General features: G+C 46.0%; 1 protein-coding gene across 2 annotated transcripts in view; it reads left to right on the top strand.

Moving 5' to 3' along the window:
• The window catches only part of dnah9 (dynein, axonemal, heavy chain 9), a 151,310-nt gene that overhangs the window by 85,416 nt on the left and 47,405 nt on the right, over nt 1-18,489 (top strand). For both annotated transcript variants that reach the window (XM_046356968.1, XM_046356967.1), the window contains 5 exons: nt 883-1,023; nt 2,492-2,662; nt 2,870-2,992; nt 10,588-10,781; nt 12,690-12,838. In XM_046356968.1, the coding sequence (XP_046212924.1) occupies nt 883-1,023; nt 2,492-2,662; nt 2,870-2,992; nt 10,588-10,781; nt 12,690-12,838 (778 nt within the window). The remainder of the gene's footprint in view (nt 1-882; nt 1,024-2,491; nt 2,663-2,869; nt 2,993-10,587; nt 10,782-12,689; nt 12,839-18,489) is intronic.

Below are 18,489 nucleotides of genomic sequence, written 5' to 3'. Positions count from 1 at the left end.
CTCCAACCTAAGTGTATTTAAACTTCCGACTTCAACTGTAGTATGCAAAGATACGACAAAGCTAGACGTCTGCTCTCAATGCTACTGTAAACCCCAAGCAAGCGGGGACGTCGTAGCTCTGCACCTTTTCGGAAAGATATTAGCAATGGTACTTTATGGACCTTTTACCGCAGTGGGCTAAATCAGGGTCAGAGAGAGTGTTTCTTGGTAGTCTTAAACAAATCTACTTTGAAACAAAGTATACACCAAAAAGAAGAACCTGCACCATGTCAGATAAAAAAAAAAAAATGACTTCTGAAAAATATGAATAACATTCCACCCAGGAGGCCACTAGAGTGTGATTGGGTCATTTGACTGCAGGAAAGGGTCATCTCCACATCTAGCTCTCCACCTCTAAAGACTACCCTACAGATGTTTTTGAATACACAGTATATTGAGATGCTGATGCAGAGCCTCCTGCTCACTGCTGACTGTACTCGCTTACTGTAGATCGAAGCGTTGGCACAGAGTCACAAATTGGGAAACTTGGCAAGTGAGCAGTAGAAAAGCTCTTCATTAGGCTCAAGGACACCGCGTAGAGACTGAGATGTGAGAGTGGGTTCCTTTACAAAGTGCCACTACTTTGTTAATACTGGCGCAGTATGTTCAGTGAATGTGTGGCAACATATTTTTCACCTTCTCTATAGGCATGTTGAATTGGATCATTAAATTGGAATGGCTGCTTTGTTCAGTGGGAGAGGATGTTATTGTACTCTCTGTTATAATATGCTATAATTTCCCTGGCTGGTGAATGAATCCTATGTGTGTTTTACGTGCCTGTGTGTGTATTTACGCATGTGTGTGTGTATGTGTGTATGTGTGTTTGCTGTGTGTGTATCGCAGGTTAAAGAAGCCAAGGTGACCGAGGCCAAAATCAACGAGGCGCGGGAGCACTATCGGCCTGCGGCAGCCCGAGCATCCTTATTGTACTTCATAATGAACGACCTCAATAAGATCCACCCAATGTACCAGTTCTCTCTCAAGGTACACCCACCTCTCCATTGACCTGACCTGTTATTGACACTCCCTAGTGAGCACACACACAGTTCACTATTCTCTCTTTCTCTCCGTACATTCTCTAATAACCCACCATGTTTCTCCCGGCCTCAGAGTTCCCCAGTGAGCTAAGTCTTTACCCACGCTGCTCTGTTTTCTGCCTTTTCCTCCATTAGTTTCCAGTGTTTTATGCTTTCTGCTCTTTGTGTTTGTCGCTTCCTAACGCTTTTATGCTTCGCCTAATGTCCCTGCTATTGTCACCCTCCAAAGCACTGAGGAGTCACGGGGTGAGATATGGTTTGCAATCACACTGCTCTCTGCAGGTAGCTAGCCACCCTGGGCCAACTGTAGAGAGTTTAAAGGCCCAGTGCAGTCAAAAATGTGATGTTCCAATATTTGATATATATTTTCACACTGTGAGTTTGGAATAATGCTGTGGCATTTTCAAAATGATGATGATGCCCTTTTAGTGTACGAGCTGTTTGAAAAGACCGCCTGAAATTTCAGTCTGTTTTGGTGGGATGATGTTTTGGCCTGCCTGGTGACATCAAAATGGGTTCGCCAATAAAGAAAAAGAGTTACAAACCTCTCTTCCAGTAACAGCACATGTTCAGTTTTCCCCTCCCACTCAAACCACTCCCAGCAAAATTCTTGCTTGAGAAATTGCTCTTTGCTAAGAAGCTTTCTTTTACCCTGTTTTCTCCCCAATTTCGTGGTATCCAATTGGTATTTACAGTCTTGTCTCATCACTGCAACTCCCGTATGGACTCGGGAGAGGCGAAGGTCGAGAGTTGTGCGTCCTCTGAAACACAACCCAATCAAGCCGCACTGCTTCTTGACACAATGCCCACTTAACCCGGAAGCCAGCCATGTCAGCATGCACTGCGCCCGGCCCACCACAGGAGTCGCTAGTGCGCGATAGGACAAGGACATCCCTGCCGGCCAAACCTTCCCCTAACCCGGACAACGCTGGGCCAAATTGTGCGCTGCCCCATGAGTCTCCCGGTCGCGGCCTGGACTCTAACCCAGAATCTCTAGTAGCACAGCTAGCACTGTGATGCCTTAGATCAATGCACCACTCGGGAGCCCCTCTTTTTGACAATTTTAATTGAAAACAATCACAGTAAGGTACTTAATTGTTACCCAGAAATGATTTGATATTGAGATAAAAACGGCTGCATTGGACCTTTCACCAGATGAAATGTCTCTGCTGTAGATAAAACGCACAGGGAAGACCCATATATTTTAAATGCAGTCAGTTGAACAATTGCCAGCCAGCTCATACTTTGGATATGTTTCAGGAAATAAATCATTTGGGTTCTAGAAGTGTGTCTGCTATCCATTGTGTTTTTATGCTCCAGACGTTCATTGTGGCGTTTCAGAATGTTCTATCCATAGTGTCTGTTATCCAATGCAGTACTGAGTCTGTTCTATCCATTGTGTTTCTATGCTACAGGCGTTTAGTGTAGTGTTCCAGAAAGCGGTACTGAAGGCCCAGGCAGACGAGGTGTTGAAACAGAGAGTGTCTAACCTGATAGACAGCATCACTGTCCAAGTGTTCCAGTATACCACCAGAGGCCTATTCGAGTGTGATAAACTCACATACATCGCACAGCTCGTCTTCCAGGTACACAGAAAGTCAGAGTTCAATGTTCAATAAAAGCTTCTTTTTTTTTGGTCAAATAGAAATGTTTTTACATGTCATTACACAGTGACGAATATTAGGTCACTGCCCTTTAAAACTTCGGAGGTCTCCTTTTCTGTCTTTAAAAAAGATCAATATAGGAATGAATGTTATTTTGACAGTATATGTTTTTCGTCATTGTGAACCCAGATCCTGTTGATGAATAAGGAGATCAACCCTACAGAGTTAGATTTCCTGCTGAGATATCCCGTCCAACCAGGAGTGACCTCTCCTGTCGACTTCCTGTCCAACCATTCCTGGGGCGGTATCAAGGTGAGGCAAACAGGAAGCGAAGATGTCAGACCTCCACAGTTGAGGTTGAAGACGGGTCTAACCACAGATCTAAGATCAGTTTACCCCACAAAAGCCAAATCTTCACCATCAGGGGACAACACGCTACTTTAAATCAGTGTCTAGGGATAAATTCATCCTACTACATACTTTAGAACAAACCATCCACTGACTATCCTTGTCATTTATGTATGACTGAACTCCCCTTTTCCCCTGTAGTTATTTTAGCACTTAGTCTGTTTCCACTCCATAACTCAGTACATCTGTGGAAGATAACAGAACATAATGGGTACAGTGAAGTCTACTTCCACTACAATAAAGCAACCATGGTCCTCCAGTACCCCCAACAGTACACATTTGTATTGGTACCCTGGACAAGCACACTTGATTCAACTTGTTAACTAATCATCAAGCCCTCGATCGAATCCGGTGTGTTTGTCCAGGGCTCCAACAAAAATTTGAACTGTTGGGGGTACTGGAGGACCGGAGTTGGGAAACTCCGCTCTTAGCGGTAAGAGCATTACCGCTAAAACATGTATGAAATAAAAAGGCATGCCATTCTTTTTATAAAAATGTTCATTTGAGAAGTTGCTGCCTCTCAAGTGTTCACTACTCTCACATATCTATTAGGTGAAATACCACATTGTGCCACCACAGCGGCAAGATTTGTGACCTGTTGCCACAAGAAAAGGGCAACCAGTGGTGCACAAACACCATTGTAAGAGGGGGAGTGTGAGAGAGAGGGAGAGAGATCTTTCCGGAAAGGTGGGGGGCTACGACGTCCCCACTTGCTCAGGGTAGCGTTGAGAGCAGATGTCTGGCTACTGTACTCCAGAGAGCATAGTTCCCCCTCCCATCAAATCAGTTGATGTACAAGCTAAACCCTAATGGCAGTGTACCTCAGGCTTTCATACTCATAAATATTTCAACCCGGACCCTCTCCACTATTAATGATCCTAAACTCCAAAACCATCTTCTCCTCTCCTGCTATTCCACAGAGATGTCGGTCTAGGTACGATTAATTTAATTCAGTCACTCTGGTTCTTATCGCGGTTAGGAACATAATCAGTTGGAGAGGATGAGATCCTGTGATAGTGCCTGGTGGCCGTGGCCCTCTTAGATGATATTAGAAGGATGGGATGGAGAGGAAGCCACAGGGGGCTGTAGTATTCTCTCCTGACCTGAGAATCTGCCAACCCAGATACTGGTAATTAACTAAGTGGAGGAGTTGGAGTGACTTCATCTTAGCTCATTAAGGGCCGTGGTGGGTATTTCCGGGGAAGGAGTTGTGATGTTCTTCGATAGGACCTTGACTTGATTGACAGAGACTGAGATGAGAGGACAGGTGTGTGTGTGTGTGTGTGTGTGTGTGTGTGTGTGTGTGTGTGTGTGTGTGTGTGTGTGTGTGTGTGTGTGTGTGTGTGTGTGTGTGTGTGTGTGTGTGTGTGTGTGTGTGTGTGTGTGTGTGTGTGTGTGTGTGTGTGTGTGTGTGTGTGTGTGTGTGTGTGTGTGTGTGTGTGTATGTGTCATTCAGAGTACTCTGTGAGGCCACTGTTTTTCAGTGATCCAAAGCTGAGATAAGAACAAATGCTGTCAGATAAAAGTCTAGAGTATGTGCCAGGTTTGTGCTGCCGAAGCATATTCCCCTTTTCTACCCGCTGTTATAAACAGCCTAATGTCTACTCAGCACTATGGTTTGAATAAATACAATTCATATTGGCGTAAAAGAAGATAAGCACTCTGTCTTATTATGAGACTTTTCCAACCCAAACTTCTCTCTTTTGTGGCACTTATATGAGGTAAACAATAAGAGCAAATAACAATTTGTTCATCCTTAGAAAGGTTTCATAGACGGTGGGAAAATACGGTGTATATGAATTAACCCCTGCCTATATTTACATACAGTATCTACCTCAATTACCACATGAACCCCTGCCTATATTTACATACAGTATCTACCTCAATTACCACATGAACCCCTGCCTATATGTACATACAGTATCTACCTCAATTACCACATTAACCCCTGCCTATATTTACATACAGTATCTACCTCAATTACCACATGAACCCCTGCCTATATGTACATACAGTATCTACCTCAATTACCACATGAACCCCTGCCTATATTTACATACAGTATCTACCTCAATTACCACATGAACCCCTGCCTATATGTACATACAGTATCTACCTCAATTACCACATTAACCCCTGCCTATATTTACATACAGTATCTACCTCAATTACCACATGAACCCCTGCCTATATGTACATACAGTATCTACCTCAATTACCACATTAACCCCTGCCTATATTTACATACAGTATCTACCTCAATTACCACATGAACCCCTGCCTATATTTACATACAGTGTCTACCTCAATTACCACATTAACCCCTGCCTATATTTACATACAGTATCTACCTCAATTACCACATGAACCCCTGCCTATATTTACATACAGTGTCTACCTCAATTACCACATGAACCCCTGCCTATATTTACATACAGTGTCTACCTCAATTACCACATTAACCCCTGCCTATATTTACATACAGTATCTACCTCAATTACCACATGAACCCCTGCCTATATTTACATACAGTATCTACCTCAATTACCACATGAACCCCTGCCTATATGTACATACAGTATCTACCTCAATTACCACATTAACCCCTGCCTATATTTACATACAGTATCTACCTCAATTACCACATTAACCCCTGCCTATATTTACATACAGTATCTACCTCAATTACCACATTAACCCCTGCCTATATGTACATACAGTATCTACCTCAATTACCACATGAACCCCTGCCTATATGTACATACAGTATCTACCTCAATTACCACATTAACCCCTGCCTATATGTACATACAGTATCTACCTCAATTACCACATGAACCCCTGCCTATATGTACATACAGTATCTACCTCAATTACCACATGAACCCCTGCCTATATTTACATACAGTATCTACCTCAATTACCACATGAACCCCTGCCTATATGTACATACAGTATCTACCTCAATTACCACATGAACCCCTGCCTATATGTACATACAGTATCTACCTCAATTACCACATGAACCCCTGCCTATATTTACATACAGTATCTACCTCAATTACCACATGAACCCCTGCCTATATTTACATACAGTATCTACCTCAATTACCACATTAACCCCTGCCTATATGTACATACAGTATCTACCTCAATTACCACGTATCCCTGCACATTTACATTTACATTACATTTAAGTCATTTAGCAGACGCTCTTATCCAGAGCGACTTACAAATTGGTGCATTCACCTTATGACATCCAGTGGGACAGTCACTTAACAATAGTGCATCTAAAACTTAGGGGGGTGGGGTGAGAGGGATTACTTAACCTATCCTAGGTATTCCTTAAAGAGGTGGGGTTTCAGGTGTCTCCGGAAGGTGGTGATTGACTCCGCTGTCCTGGCGTCGTGAGGGAGTTTGTTCCACCATTGGGGGGCCAGGGCAGCGAACAGTTTTGACTGGGCTGAGCGGGAGCTGTACTTCCTCAGTGGTAGGGAGGCGAGCAGGCCAGAGGTGGATGAACGCAGTGCCCTTGTTTGGGTGTAGGGCCTGATCAGAGCCTGGAGGTACTGAGGTGCCGTTCCCCTCACAGCTCCGTAGGCAAGCACCATGGTCTTGTAGCGGATGCGAGCTTCAACTGGAAGCCAGTGGAGAGAACGGAGGAGCGGGGTGACGTGAGAGAACTTGGGAAGGTTGAACACCAGACGGGCTGCGGCGTTCTGGATGAGTTGAAGGGGTTTAATGGCACAGGCAGGGAGCCCAGCCAACAGCGAGTTGCAGTAATCCAGACGGGAGATGACAAGTGCCTGGATTAGGACCTGCGCCGCTTCCTGTGTGAGGCAGGGTCGTACTCTGCGGATGTTGTAGAGCATGAACCTACAGGAACGGGCCACCGCCTTGATGTTAGTTGAGAACGACAGGGTGTTGTCCAGGATCACGCCAAGGTTCTTGGCGCTCTGGGAGGAGGACACAATGGAGTTGTCAACCGTGATGGCGAGATCATGGAACGGGCAGTCCTTCCCCGGGAGGAAGAGCAGCTCCGTCTTGCCGAGGTTCAGCTTGAGGTGGTGATCCGTCATCCACACTGATATGTCTGCCAGACATGCAGAGATGCGATTCGCCACCTGGTCATCAGAAGGGGAAAGGAGAAGATTAATTGTGTGTCGTCTGCATAGCAATGATAAGAGAGACCATGTGAGGTTATGACAGAGCCAAGTGACTTGGTGTATAGCGAGAATAGGAGAGGGCCAAGAACAGAGCCCTGGGGGACACCAGTGGTGAGAGCGCGTGGTGAGGAGACAGATTCTCGCCACGCCACCTGGTAGGAGCGACCTGTCAGGTAGGACGCAATCCAAGCGTGGGCCGCGCCGGAGATGCCCAACTCGGAGAGGGTGGAGAGGAGGATCTGATGGTTCACAGTATCGAAGGCAGCCGATAGATCTAGAAGGATGAGAGCAGAGGAGAGAGAGTTAGCTTTAGCAGTGCGGAGCGCCTCCGTGATACAGAGGAGAGCAGTCTCAGTTGAATGACTAGTCTTGAAACCTGACTGATTTGGATCAAGAAGGTCATTCAGAGAGAGATAGCGGGAGAGCTGGCCAAGGACGGCACGTTCAAGAGTTTTGGAGAGAAAAGAAAGAAGGGATACTGGTCTGTAATTGTTGACATCGGAGGGATCGAGTGTAGGTTTTTTCAGAAGGGGTGCAACTCTCGCTCTCTTGAAGACGGAAGGGACGTAGCCAACGGTCAGGGATGAGTTGATGAGCGAGGTGAGGTAAGGGAGAAGGTCTCCGGAAATGGTCTGGAGAAGAGAGGAGGGGATAGGGTCAAGGGGGCAGGTTGTTGGGCGGCCGGCCGTCACAAGACGCGAGATTTCATCTGGAGAGAGAGGGGAGAAAGAGGTCAGAGCACAGGGTAGGGCAGTGTGAGCAGAACCAGCGGTGTCGTTTGACTTAGCAAACGAGGATCGGATGTCGTCGACCTTCTTTTCAAAATGGTTGACGAAGTCATCTGCAGAGAGGGAGGAGGGGGGAGGGGGCGGAGGATTCAGGAGGGAGGAGAAGGTGGCAAAGAGCTTCCTAGGGTTAGAGGCAGATGCTTGGAATTTAGCGTGGTAGAAAGTGGCTTTAGCAGCAGAGACAGAGGAGGAAAATGTAGAGAGGAGGGAGTGAAAGGATGCCAGGTCCGCAGGGAGGCGAGTTTTCCTCCATTTCCGCTCGGCTGCCCGGAGCCCTGTTCTGTGAGCTCGCAATGAGTCATCGAGCCACGGAGCGGGAGGGGAGGACCGAGCCGGCCTGGAGGATAGGGGACATAGAGAGTCAAGGGATGCAGAGAGGGAGGAGAGGAGGGTTGAGGAGGCAGAATCAGGAGATAGGTGGGAGAAGGTTTGAGCGGAGGGAAGAGATGATAGGATGGAAGAGGAGAGAGTAGCGGGGGAGAGAGAGCGAAGGTTGGGACGGCGCGATACCATCCGAGTAGGGGCAGTGTGGGAGGTGTTGGATGAGAGCGAGAGGGAAAAGGATACAAGGCAGTGGTCGGAGACTTGGAGGGGAGTTGCAATGAGGTTAGTGGAAGAACAGCATCTAGTAAAGATGAGGTCGAGCGTATTGCCTGCCTTGTGAGTAGGGGGAAGGTGAGAGGGTGAGGTCAAAAGAGGAGAGGAGTGGAAAGAAGGAGGCAGAGAGGAAAGAGTCAAAGGTAGACGTGGGGAGGTTAAAGTCGCCCAGAACTGTGAGAGGTGAGCCGTCCTCAGGAAAGGAGCTTATCAAGGCATCAAGCTCATTGATGAACTCTCCGAGGGAACCTGGAGGGCGATAAATGATAAGGATGTTAAGCTTGAAAGGGCTAGTAACTGTGACAGCATGGAATTCAAAGGAGGCGATAGACAGATGGGTAAGAGGAGAAAGAGAGAATGACCACTTGGGAGAGATGAGGATCCCGGTGCCACCACCCCGCTGACCAGACGCTCTCGGGGTGTGCGAGAACACGTGGGCGGACGAAGAGAGAGCAGTAGGAGTAGCAGTGTTGTCTGTGGTGATCCATGTTTCCGTCAGTGCCAAGAAGTCGAGGGACTGGAGGGAGGCATAGGCTGAGATGAACTCTGCCTTGTTGACCGCAGATTGGCAGTTCCAGAGGCTACCGGAGACCTGGAACCCACGTGGGTCGTGCGCGCTGGGACCACCAGAGTAGGGTGGCCGCGGCCATGCGGTGAGGAGCGTTTGTATGGTCTGTGCAGAGAGGAGAGAACAGGGATAAACAGACACATAGTTGACAGGCTACAGAAGAGGCTACACTAATGCAAAGGAGATTGGAATGACAAGTGGACTACACGTCTCGAATGTTCAGAAAGTTAAGCTACGTAGCAAGAATCTTATTGACTAAAATGATTAAAATGATACAGTACTGCTGAAGTAGGCCAGCTGGCAGTGGGTGCGTTGTTGACACTACACTAATCAAGTCGTTCCGTTGAGTGTAATAGTTTCTGCAGTGTTGCTATTCGGGGGGCTAGCAGGCTAGCTAGCAGTGTTGTTTACGTTACGTTGCGTTAAAAGAACGACAATAGATGGCTAGCGAACCTAGAAAATCGCTCTAGACTACACAATTATCTTTGATACAAAGACGGCTATGTAGCTAGCTAAGTAGCTAGCTACGATCAAACAAATCACAATCGCGTTGGCTAGCTGTTGGCTAGCTAGCAGAGTTGGCTAGCTAGCAGAGTCACCTACGTTAAGGACGACAAATAGCTGGCTAGCTAACCTCGGTAAATTAAGATAATCACTCTAAGACTACACACTCTAAACCTAAACAACACAATTATCTTGGATACGATGATACGAAGACAGCAAAGACAGCTATGTAGCTAGCTAACACTAAACTAATCAAGTCGTTCAGTTGAGTGTGATAGTTTCTCCAGTGCAGCTAATCAGTGGACGTTAGCTAGCTGGCTAGTGAAGACTACGTTAGGACGGCGAAATACGATAATTACGCAATTATCTTTGATACAAAGACGGCTATGTAGCTAGCTGAGAAGAATTTGCTAAGATAAGACAAATCAAACCGTTGTGATATAATGAAATATAATGAAAAAGTTATACTACCCGTTGGAGCGACGTGCAGATGCGACCACTCGCTCCAACCGGAACCGGTTGGAGCGATATTGTTATGGTACTCCTTGAATATAGCTTTATTCCTGTGTGTTTTATTTCTCATGTGTTTTTATAATTTCTTTGTTAGTTAACTCTGTATCATTGGGGAAGAGCTTGTAAGTAAGCATTTCACTGTAATGTCTACACCTGTTGTGTTGGGCGCATGTGACAAATACAATTTTATTTTATTTTATGAGAACAAGAAAATGCATTCCAGTTTTGAATACATGGTTACTTTGGATGAGGGACTGTATCTATGAATTAATCTATATTCACCAGAGTTGTAGTTTCTGGCAAATGTTTAATGCATTTTTTTTGCGTCCGCTTTCCTCTTGTACATTCATCCCTCCATCCCAGTCTCTGTGTTCCATGGACGAGTTCCGTAACCTGGACCGGGACATGGAGGGTTCGGCCAAGCGTTGGAAGAAGTTTGTGGAGTCGGAGTGTCCTGAGAAGGAGAAGTTTCCTCAGGAGTGGAAGAATAAGAGTTCCCTACAGAGACTGTGTATGATGAGGGCCATGAGGCCTGACCGCATGACCTACGCTGTGAGGTGAAAGGTCAAATACCTTACCCTCTGACCTACTGTTAGAGGATATACAGTACACCTGTGGTTCTGTTTTGTTTGTGAGGATATCTTTTGAATTTCCCTGTCCCACCAATGAACAAACATAATATAATGTAAACAGCTGACATTCAACCCAGTGAGCTAACATTTAACCCAGTGGCCATTGCCCACAGCTACAGTATGTAATAGTTATTTCATAGAAAAGTAATAAATACTATGTTTGTATGAGTGCATTTTCAGCTTTTAAACTAACCACCATAAGCCATGAGCAGTGGCTCTGCATTCCGAATGTGTATTTTGTACAGATAACTACCAAAATAAAGGACACATTTGCTCAAGTGTTTCCTTTATTTGGGCAGTTATGTGTACAGTATTTAGACACACCTACTCATTCAAGGGTTTTTCCTTATTTTTACTATTTACTCAATTGTAGAATAATAGTGAAGACATCAAAACTATGAAATAACACATATGGACACATACAAAAAAGTGTTAAAGAAATCAAAATATATTTGAGATTCTTCAAAGTAGCCACCCTTTGCTTTTATGACAGCTTTGCACACTCTTTGCATTCTCTCAACCCGCTTCATGAGGTAGTCACCTGGAATGCATTTCAATTAAAAGGTGTGATTCGTTAAAAGTGAATTTCTTTCCTTCTTAATGCGTTTGAGCCAGTCAGTTGTGTTGTGACAAGGTAGGGGTGGTATACAGAAGATAGCCCTATTTGGTAAAAGACCAAGTCTATATTATGGCAAGAACAGCTCAAATAAGCAAAGACAAATGACAGTCCATCATTACTTTAAGACATGAAGGTCAGTCAATGCGGACAATTTCAAGAACTTTGAACGTTTCTTCAAGTGCAGTCGAAAAAACCATCAAGCGCAATAATTAAACTGGCTCTCATGAGGACCGCCACCGGAAAGGAAGACCCAGGGTTACCTCTGCTGCAGAGGATAAGTTAGTTATAGTTACCAGCCTCAGAAATTGCATCTAATAATCTAATAAATGCCTCACAGAATTCAGAAAGTAATAGACATATCTCAACATTGACTGGTTGAATTGCTGCAAAGAAAATACTACTAAAGGAAACCAATTAAAAGAAGACTTGCTTGGGCCAAGAAACACAAGCAATGGACATTAATCCGGTGGAAATCTGTTCTTTAGTCTGATTAGTCCAAAGTGGACATTTTTGGTTCCAACCTTTGTCTTTGTGAGATGCAAAGTAGGTGAACAGATCATCTCTGCATGTGTGGCTCCTCCGTGAAGCATGGTGGAGGAGGTGTGGTTGTGCTTTGCTGGTGACACTGTCTGTGATTTATTTAGAATTCAAGGCACACTTAACCAGCATAGCTACCACAGCATTCTGCAGCGATATGCCATCCCATCTGGTTTGCGCTTAGGCTGTATAAGGGATAGCACCTCCAGGCTGTATAAGGGATATTTAACCAAGAAGGAGAGTGATGGAATGCTGCATCAGATGACCTGGCCTCCACAATCACCCAACCTCAACCCAATTGAGATGGTTTGGGATGAGTTGGACCGCAGTGAAGGAAAACAAGCCAAAAAGTGCTCAGCATATGTTGGAACTCCTTCAAGACTGCTGGAAAAGCAATCCAGGTGAAGCTGGTTGAGAGAATGCAAAGAGTGTGAAAAGCTGTCATCAAGGCAAAAGGTGGTTACTTTGAAGAATCTAAAATATATTTTGATTGGTTTAACCCTTTTTTGGTTACTACATGATTCCATATGTGTTATTTCATAGTTTTGATGTCTTCACTATTATTTTACAATGTAGAAAATAGTTTAAAAAAGAAAGAAAGAAAAGCCCTTGAATGAATAGGTGTCCAAACCTTTGACGGGCACTGTTTTTATTGAACATATCATGTCTCCCCACAGAGATTTTGTGGAGGAGAAGCTGGGGAGTCAGTATGTGGTTGGCAGGTCGCTTGACTTTGCTGTGTCCTTTGAAGAGTCTGGTCCCGCCACACCCATGTTCTTCATCCTCTCTCCTGGAGTAGACCCACTGAAGGACGTGGAGAAACATGGTAATGGGGTCCCCTACACTGTTAACACCAATGTGCTGTCATTACTCAAAAATGTTGAGGAAACTCGTTGCACTTAATATCAAATCAAAATTGTATTTGTCACATGCGCCGAATACAACAAGTTCCATACACCTTACAGTGAAACGCTTACTTACGGGCCCCTAACCGACAATGCAGTTTCAGAAATATATCCGAGTACAGTTATTTAAAATGTTTTTTGTAGTCTGCTGTGACTTTGGGCTAATTCATATTTAAGATCATTTACTGATTAATTACTGGAATAATTCAGTGATTTGATTTGGTTATTCTCTCCAAATGAATCATTAACCGTTATAGTGTTAATACTATCAACAATATCATTTTACTACCGTCGAGCTCTGGAACCTCAAGAACCCGATGACTCGCAAAATACCTTTATGCCACAAATAGTTCATTCAATGTTTTATTTACTAGACCAAATAAGTTGGAACACGAGGTAGCTAAGAAAATACAATATCAAGGCAGGGTATAATGGGATTCAATTCAGTTATTGAGGTGAGAGTCACAGGGCTGTCCGTATAAACAAATTTCCGTATTCAACTCAGGCAAGTACAATAGTACATTCACAAGACTTTTGAGGATGATATGGTCTTATTAATTGAAAGAGAAAAAGTGATTGGGCTACGTCATTGGCATAGGCTTTCACAGCTGTGAAATTATAGAGAGCGTCTCCAACCACGAATAGACAATGGGCTAGGCTGCCAGTTAGCCTCCGATATGGACAATGCCAGGACAGTATTGAACATGGGCTTGTAAATTAGACCTGCCGTCTTGCAATTACTCAGTGACTTCCACTAAGTTTCACACACAACGCCACTTTATATAGATAATGTAACAGGGGAAATTACTTTTATGTCGTTGTTGCCTCTCAGTTGGGATTCTGTTATGATGGGATGAAAATGGGATTTGATGGTTGGCCAAGTCTCTCGCAACAGTAGTTGATGAGGCCAGTGGACTGAAAATAGCTCACAGCCAAAGGAGCGAGATCTCTCTCTCTCAGTTCTCAGCCCAGGAAAGTACATTATATTAGAGAACTTCCATATAGTGAATTCTTCCTTTGGTCCAGTCGGGATGGATTGCAAACACAGTCAGTTACTCTCCAAGGCAAACAGCGCTTTTGCAGGATCCCCTCTGGGATGATTGCTTCCGTCTAAGTATGATGGGAGAAGTTGATCAGAGTTTGGTTTCCAAGGAGATGGGATCACTCATGGTGTGGCCGCCCCTTGAAGAAACTTGATCTCCTCATCTGTTTGCAAATCCTGTAATTTATAGGGATACTCATAGGGCTCTAATGACCTGGCATCACGAGACCACCCCGTTGATTCTAGATATTGGGGCGGCAGGGTAACCTAGTGGCCTAGTGGTTAGAGTGTTGGACTAGTAACCGGAACGATTTCTTCATAAGTGTCCACAGCATGTTTCTACTGCACAAAACAGTTTAACAATCTCTAGGATGAAGTACGTAGCCTGTAGGTACCAAACAGGATATTGGTAAAATGCATCCGTTCTTTGGTTCAGAATAATACCTGTTACACCCATTTTAATGACATAGAAGAATCAGAAGAAAATTCTCACATTATGCTTCAAGTTATATCAACATGTATGAGTTTTTCAGTTTAATACATTGTTAAGGAAACGTGTTTAAATGTCCTTGCGCCATTTTCCCGTTGTCATAAAGAGTGAAAGTTAATCTCCTCCCTTGCTGTCAGGACCCGGTTGCGAACCCAGGTCTCCAGAGTGAGAAACAGTCACTTAAACAACTGAGCCACGAATAGTGGGCAGAACCCAGAAGATGAGGCAGACACAGCAGTACTTGAGACGGTGTATTTAATGAAGTAAAAAGTGAAAACATGTTACTCCACAACCTCAAAAGGAATTCCACAAGAACAAAGGTAATCCTCCAAGACAAAAAGGTAATGTTAAAAAGTGAAAACATGTTACTCCACAACCTCAAAAGGAATTCCACAAGAACAAAGGTAATCCTCCAAGACAAAAAGGTAATGTTACCTTTTTGTCTTGGAGGATTACCTTTGTTCTTGTGGAATTCCTTTTGAGGTTGTGGAGTAACATGTTTTCACTTTTTACTTCATTAAATACACCTTAGCACAAAAAGCCTCAAAAGATACTCAAAAACAAACAAACAAGAACAAAAAACAGAATTCCACAAGAGAGTCCACCGGGATCAACAAGAGTTCACAGAGTACTAGGGCTGGGTGCTAACATACAAACACAGAGCAAAGAACAGAGGAAAACAAAGGGTGTAAATACAATCAGGGGAAACGAGGCACAGGTGCAAATAATAATGGGGATCAAGGGAAAACAAAAGGTCAAAAGGCACAATGGGGGCATCTAGTGACCAAAAACCGGAACAACCCTGGCCAAATCCTGACAGAATCCCCCCCCCCAGGGAACGGCTCCTGACGTTCCTACCAGCTCTCTCAGGGTGGAGGGCCCTGAACTGACGAATGAGGTCAGGGTCCAGTATGTCTTTGGCAGGAACCCAGGAGCGCTCCTCTGGACCATAGCCTTCCCAGTCCACCAGATACTGCCAGGACCGCTGCACCCGGCGGGAATCCAGTATCCGATGGACGGTATAAGCCGGCTGGCCTCCAATGACACGAGGCGGAGGGGGAGGTCTGTCTGCCGGGACAAGGGGAGAAAAAACAACAGGTTTTAATAAGGAAATGTGAAACGTGGGATTAATCTTAAGGGATCTGGGTAAGTGTAGGCGATAAGAAACTGGGTTAACTCTCCTGGCAACCTTAAAGGGACCGATGTATTTTTGGGACAGCTTGCGAGACTCCACCCGTAGTGGTAAGTCTCTTGTAGAGAGCCAGATTCTCTGGCCGGGGCGCAGGGTAGGCCCGGGACGGCGACGTCTGTTGGCTTGTTGTTGGTACCTCTGTGAGGAACGCATAAGATTAAGACGGGTCTTCCTCCACATAAGCCGACAGCGTCTGACGAACTTCAAGGCTGAAGGCACTCTGACTTCTGCCTCCTGGTCCGGGAACAATGGAGGGGCATAGCCAAACTGACACTCGTGCGGGGACGTACCAGTGGAGGAGGAGCGCAAGGTGTTGTGTGCGTATTCGGCCCAAACAATGAAGGACGACCATGTGGACGGGTTGTTACGAGTCATACATCGGAGGGTGGTTTCCAGCTCTTGATTCATCCTCTCTGTTTGGCCGTTGGACTCCGGATGCTACCCTGAAGATAGACTGGCAGAAGCCCCCATGAGTTGGCAGAAGGCCTTCCAAAACCTAGAGGCGAACTGGGGACCTCTGTCAGAAACCATATCTTGAGGAATGCCGAAGACTCGGAACACATGATTAATTACCAACTCAGCCGTTTCCTTGGCAGAAGGTAACTTAGTCAGAGGGACGAACCTGGCCACCTTTGAAAACCTGTCGATAATGACTAGGATAGTAGTATTGCCATGGGATGGAGGAAGGCCAGTAATAAAGTCCAACGAGATATGGGACCAGGGTCTGTGGGGAACAGGTAAAGGGTGAAGGAGTCCTTGCGGGCGGAGGTGAGAAGATTTGCCCTGGCAGCACACGGGGCAGGCATTGACGAAAGTGGCAACGTCTTCTCTTATGGTAGGCCACCAGAACTTACGCTGGATGAACTCCAAGGTGCGACCTACGCCCGGGTGACAGGTGAGGCGAGAGGAGTGCCCCACAGAAGGACCTGAGTCCTCACTGCCTTGGGGACAAACAACCGATTGGCAGGACCTCCTTTCGGGTCCGGTTCAATAGCTTGAGCTCGTCTCACGGTATCCTCAACTTGCCACGAGATCGGAGCCACGATCTTAGCAGCAGGAAGGACAGGCATGTCAGTGTCATCTCGAATGGCAGGAGCGTAGACTCGGGACAGGGCATCCGGTTTGAGATTCTTCGACCCGGGCCGATAGGTGAGGATAAACTGGAATCGATTGAAGAAAAGAGACCATCTAGCTTGTCTAGAGTTCAACCGCTTCGCCTGCTGGATATACTCCAGATTTTTGTGGTCCGTAAGCACTTGAAACGGGTGAGAAGCCCCCTCGAGCCAGTGTCTCCATTCCTTCAATGCCATCTTAACCGCTAGGAGTTCACGATCCCCCACATCGTAGTTCCTCTCAGCCGGGGTAAGCCGGTGTGAGAAGAAAGCGCACGGATGAAGCTTCTTGTCTTCACCCCTCTGAGACAGGACAGCTCCAACACCAACCTCTGAGGCGTCTACCTCCACCACAAACGGTTCATACGTAGTCAGTAGTATCAGGATGGGAGCAGAGAGGGCGCGCTGCTTGAGTCCTTGGAAGGCCGTCTCAGCTTCTCTTCCCCACAAAAACCTTGCATTGCCACCCTTGGTTAAAGCTGAGAGAGGGGCTGCCACCAAGCTGAAGTTCTTGATGAACTTGCGGTAAAAGTTTGTGAAGCCCAGGAAACGCTGAACTTCCTTAACGGATTTGGGGGTGGGCCAATCCGCTACCGCCCCTACCTTCCTGGGGTCCATTTGGACTCGACCGGGTTCCACTACAAATCCCAGGAATTGTACTTGGGATGAATGGAATTCACATTTTTCTGGCTTAACGTACAGATGGCTGTCTAGGAGGTGTTTGAGTACTTGTCTGACATGCTTTGTGTGTTCTTGAAGAGAGCTCGAAAAGATGAGGATGTCATCCAAGTAAACGAACACAAATATGTTAAGCATATCCCTAAGCACATCGTTTATGAGCGCTTGGAACTCCGCTGGGGCCTTGGTCAGGCCGAAGGGCATCACCAAGTATTCATAGTGACCAGTAGGCGTGTTGAAAGCGGTCTTCCACTCGTCACCAGGTCTGATCCGCACAAGATGGTATGCGTTCCGCAGGTCAAGCTTAGTGAAAACAACTGCTTCCTGGAGCAGCTCAAAGGCTGTGGCCATAAGGGGTAGCGGGTAACGGTTACGGACGGTTATGGCATTGAGTCCCCGGTAGTCGATGCAAGGACGTAATCCACCGTCTTTCTTGGCCACAAAAAAACCCTGCTCCCGCCGGGGAGGTGGATGGACGCATGAGGCCTGCTTCCAGAGCGTCCTTGGTGTAGGTATCCATAGCAGCTCGTTCGGGTGGAGATAGGGAAAAGATCCGACCCCTGGGGGAGCAAGTGCCAGGAAACAGTTCGATGGGGCAATCATAAGGTCTATGGGGTGGTAGCATGGTGGCCCTCTGTTTGCTAAATACCAGTTTGAGGTCATGATAACACTCGGGAACTCGGGTCAGGTCGATGGATTCTAAAGACTCGGGAGTAGAACTCGGGGAATTCGGGAAAATACACGTAGCTTGGCACGTAGGACCCCACTGCTTGATAGTGCCCACAGACCAGTCGATGTGAGGGTTATGGCTGTGAAGCCAGGGGTATCCAAGGACGAGAGGGAACTCGGAACAGGAGATCAAATGAAAGTTCATCAATTCCTGGTGTTGTGAAACTGAAAGTCGCAAGGAGGTAGTGACATGAGTGACAAGTCCAGATCCCAAAGGGCTTCCATCCAATGTAGTAACCCTCATGGTGTCACTTAGAGGTTCAGAAGGAACGCCATTCTGCTTCGCCCAGACACCATCCATGAAGTTACCTGCGGCTCCAGAGTCTACC

Source organism: Oncorhynchus gorbuscha, linkage group LG07 (genome assembly GCF_021184085.1).
Source record: "Oncorhynchus gorbuscha isolate QuinsamMale2020 ecotype Even-year linkage group LG07, OgorEven_v1.0, whole genome shotgun sequence".
Taxonomy (NCBI): domain Eukaryota; kingdom Metazoa; phylum Chordata; class Actinopteri; order Salmoniformes; family Salmonidae; genus Oncorhynchus; species Oncorhynchus gorbuscha.
Note: the sequence above shows the minus strand (reverse complement) of the source record. Positions and strands in the feature narration are given on the sequence as shown.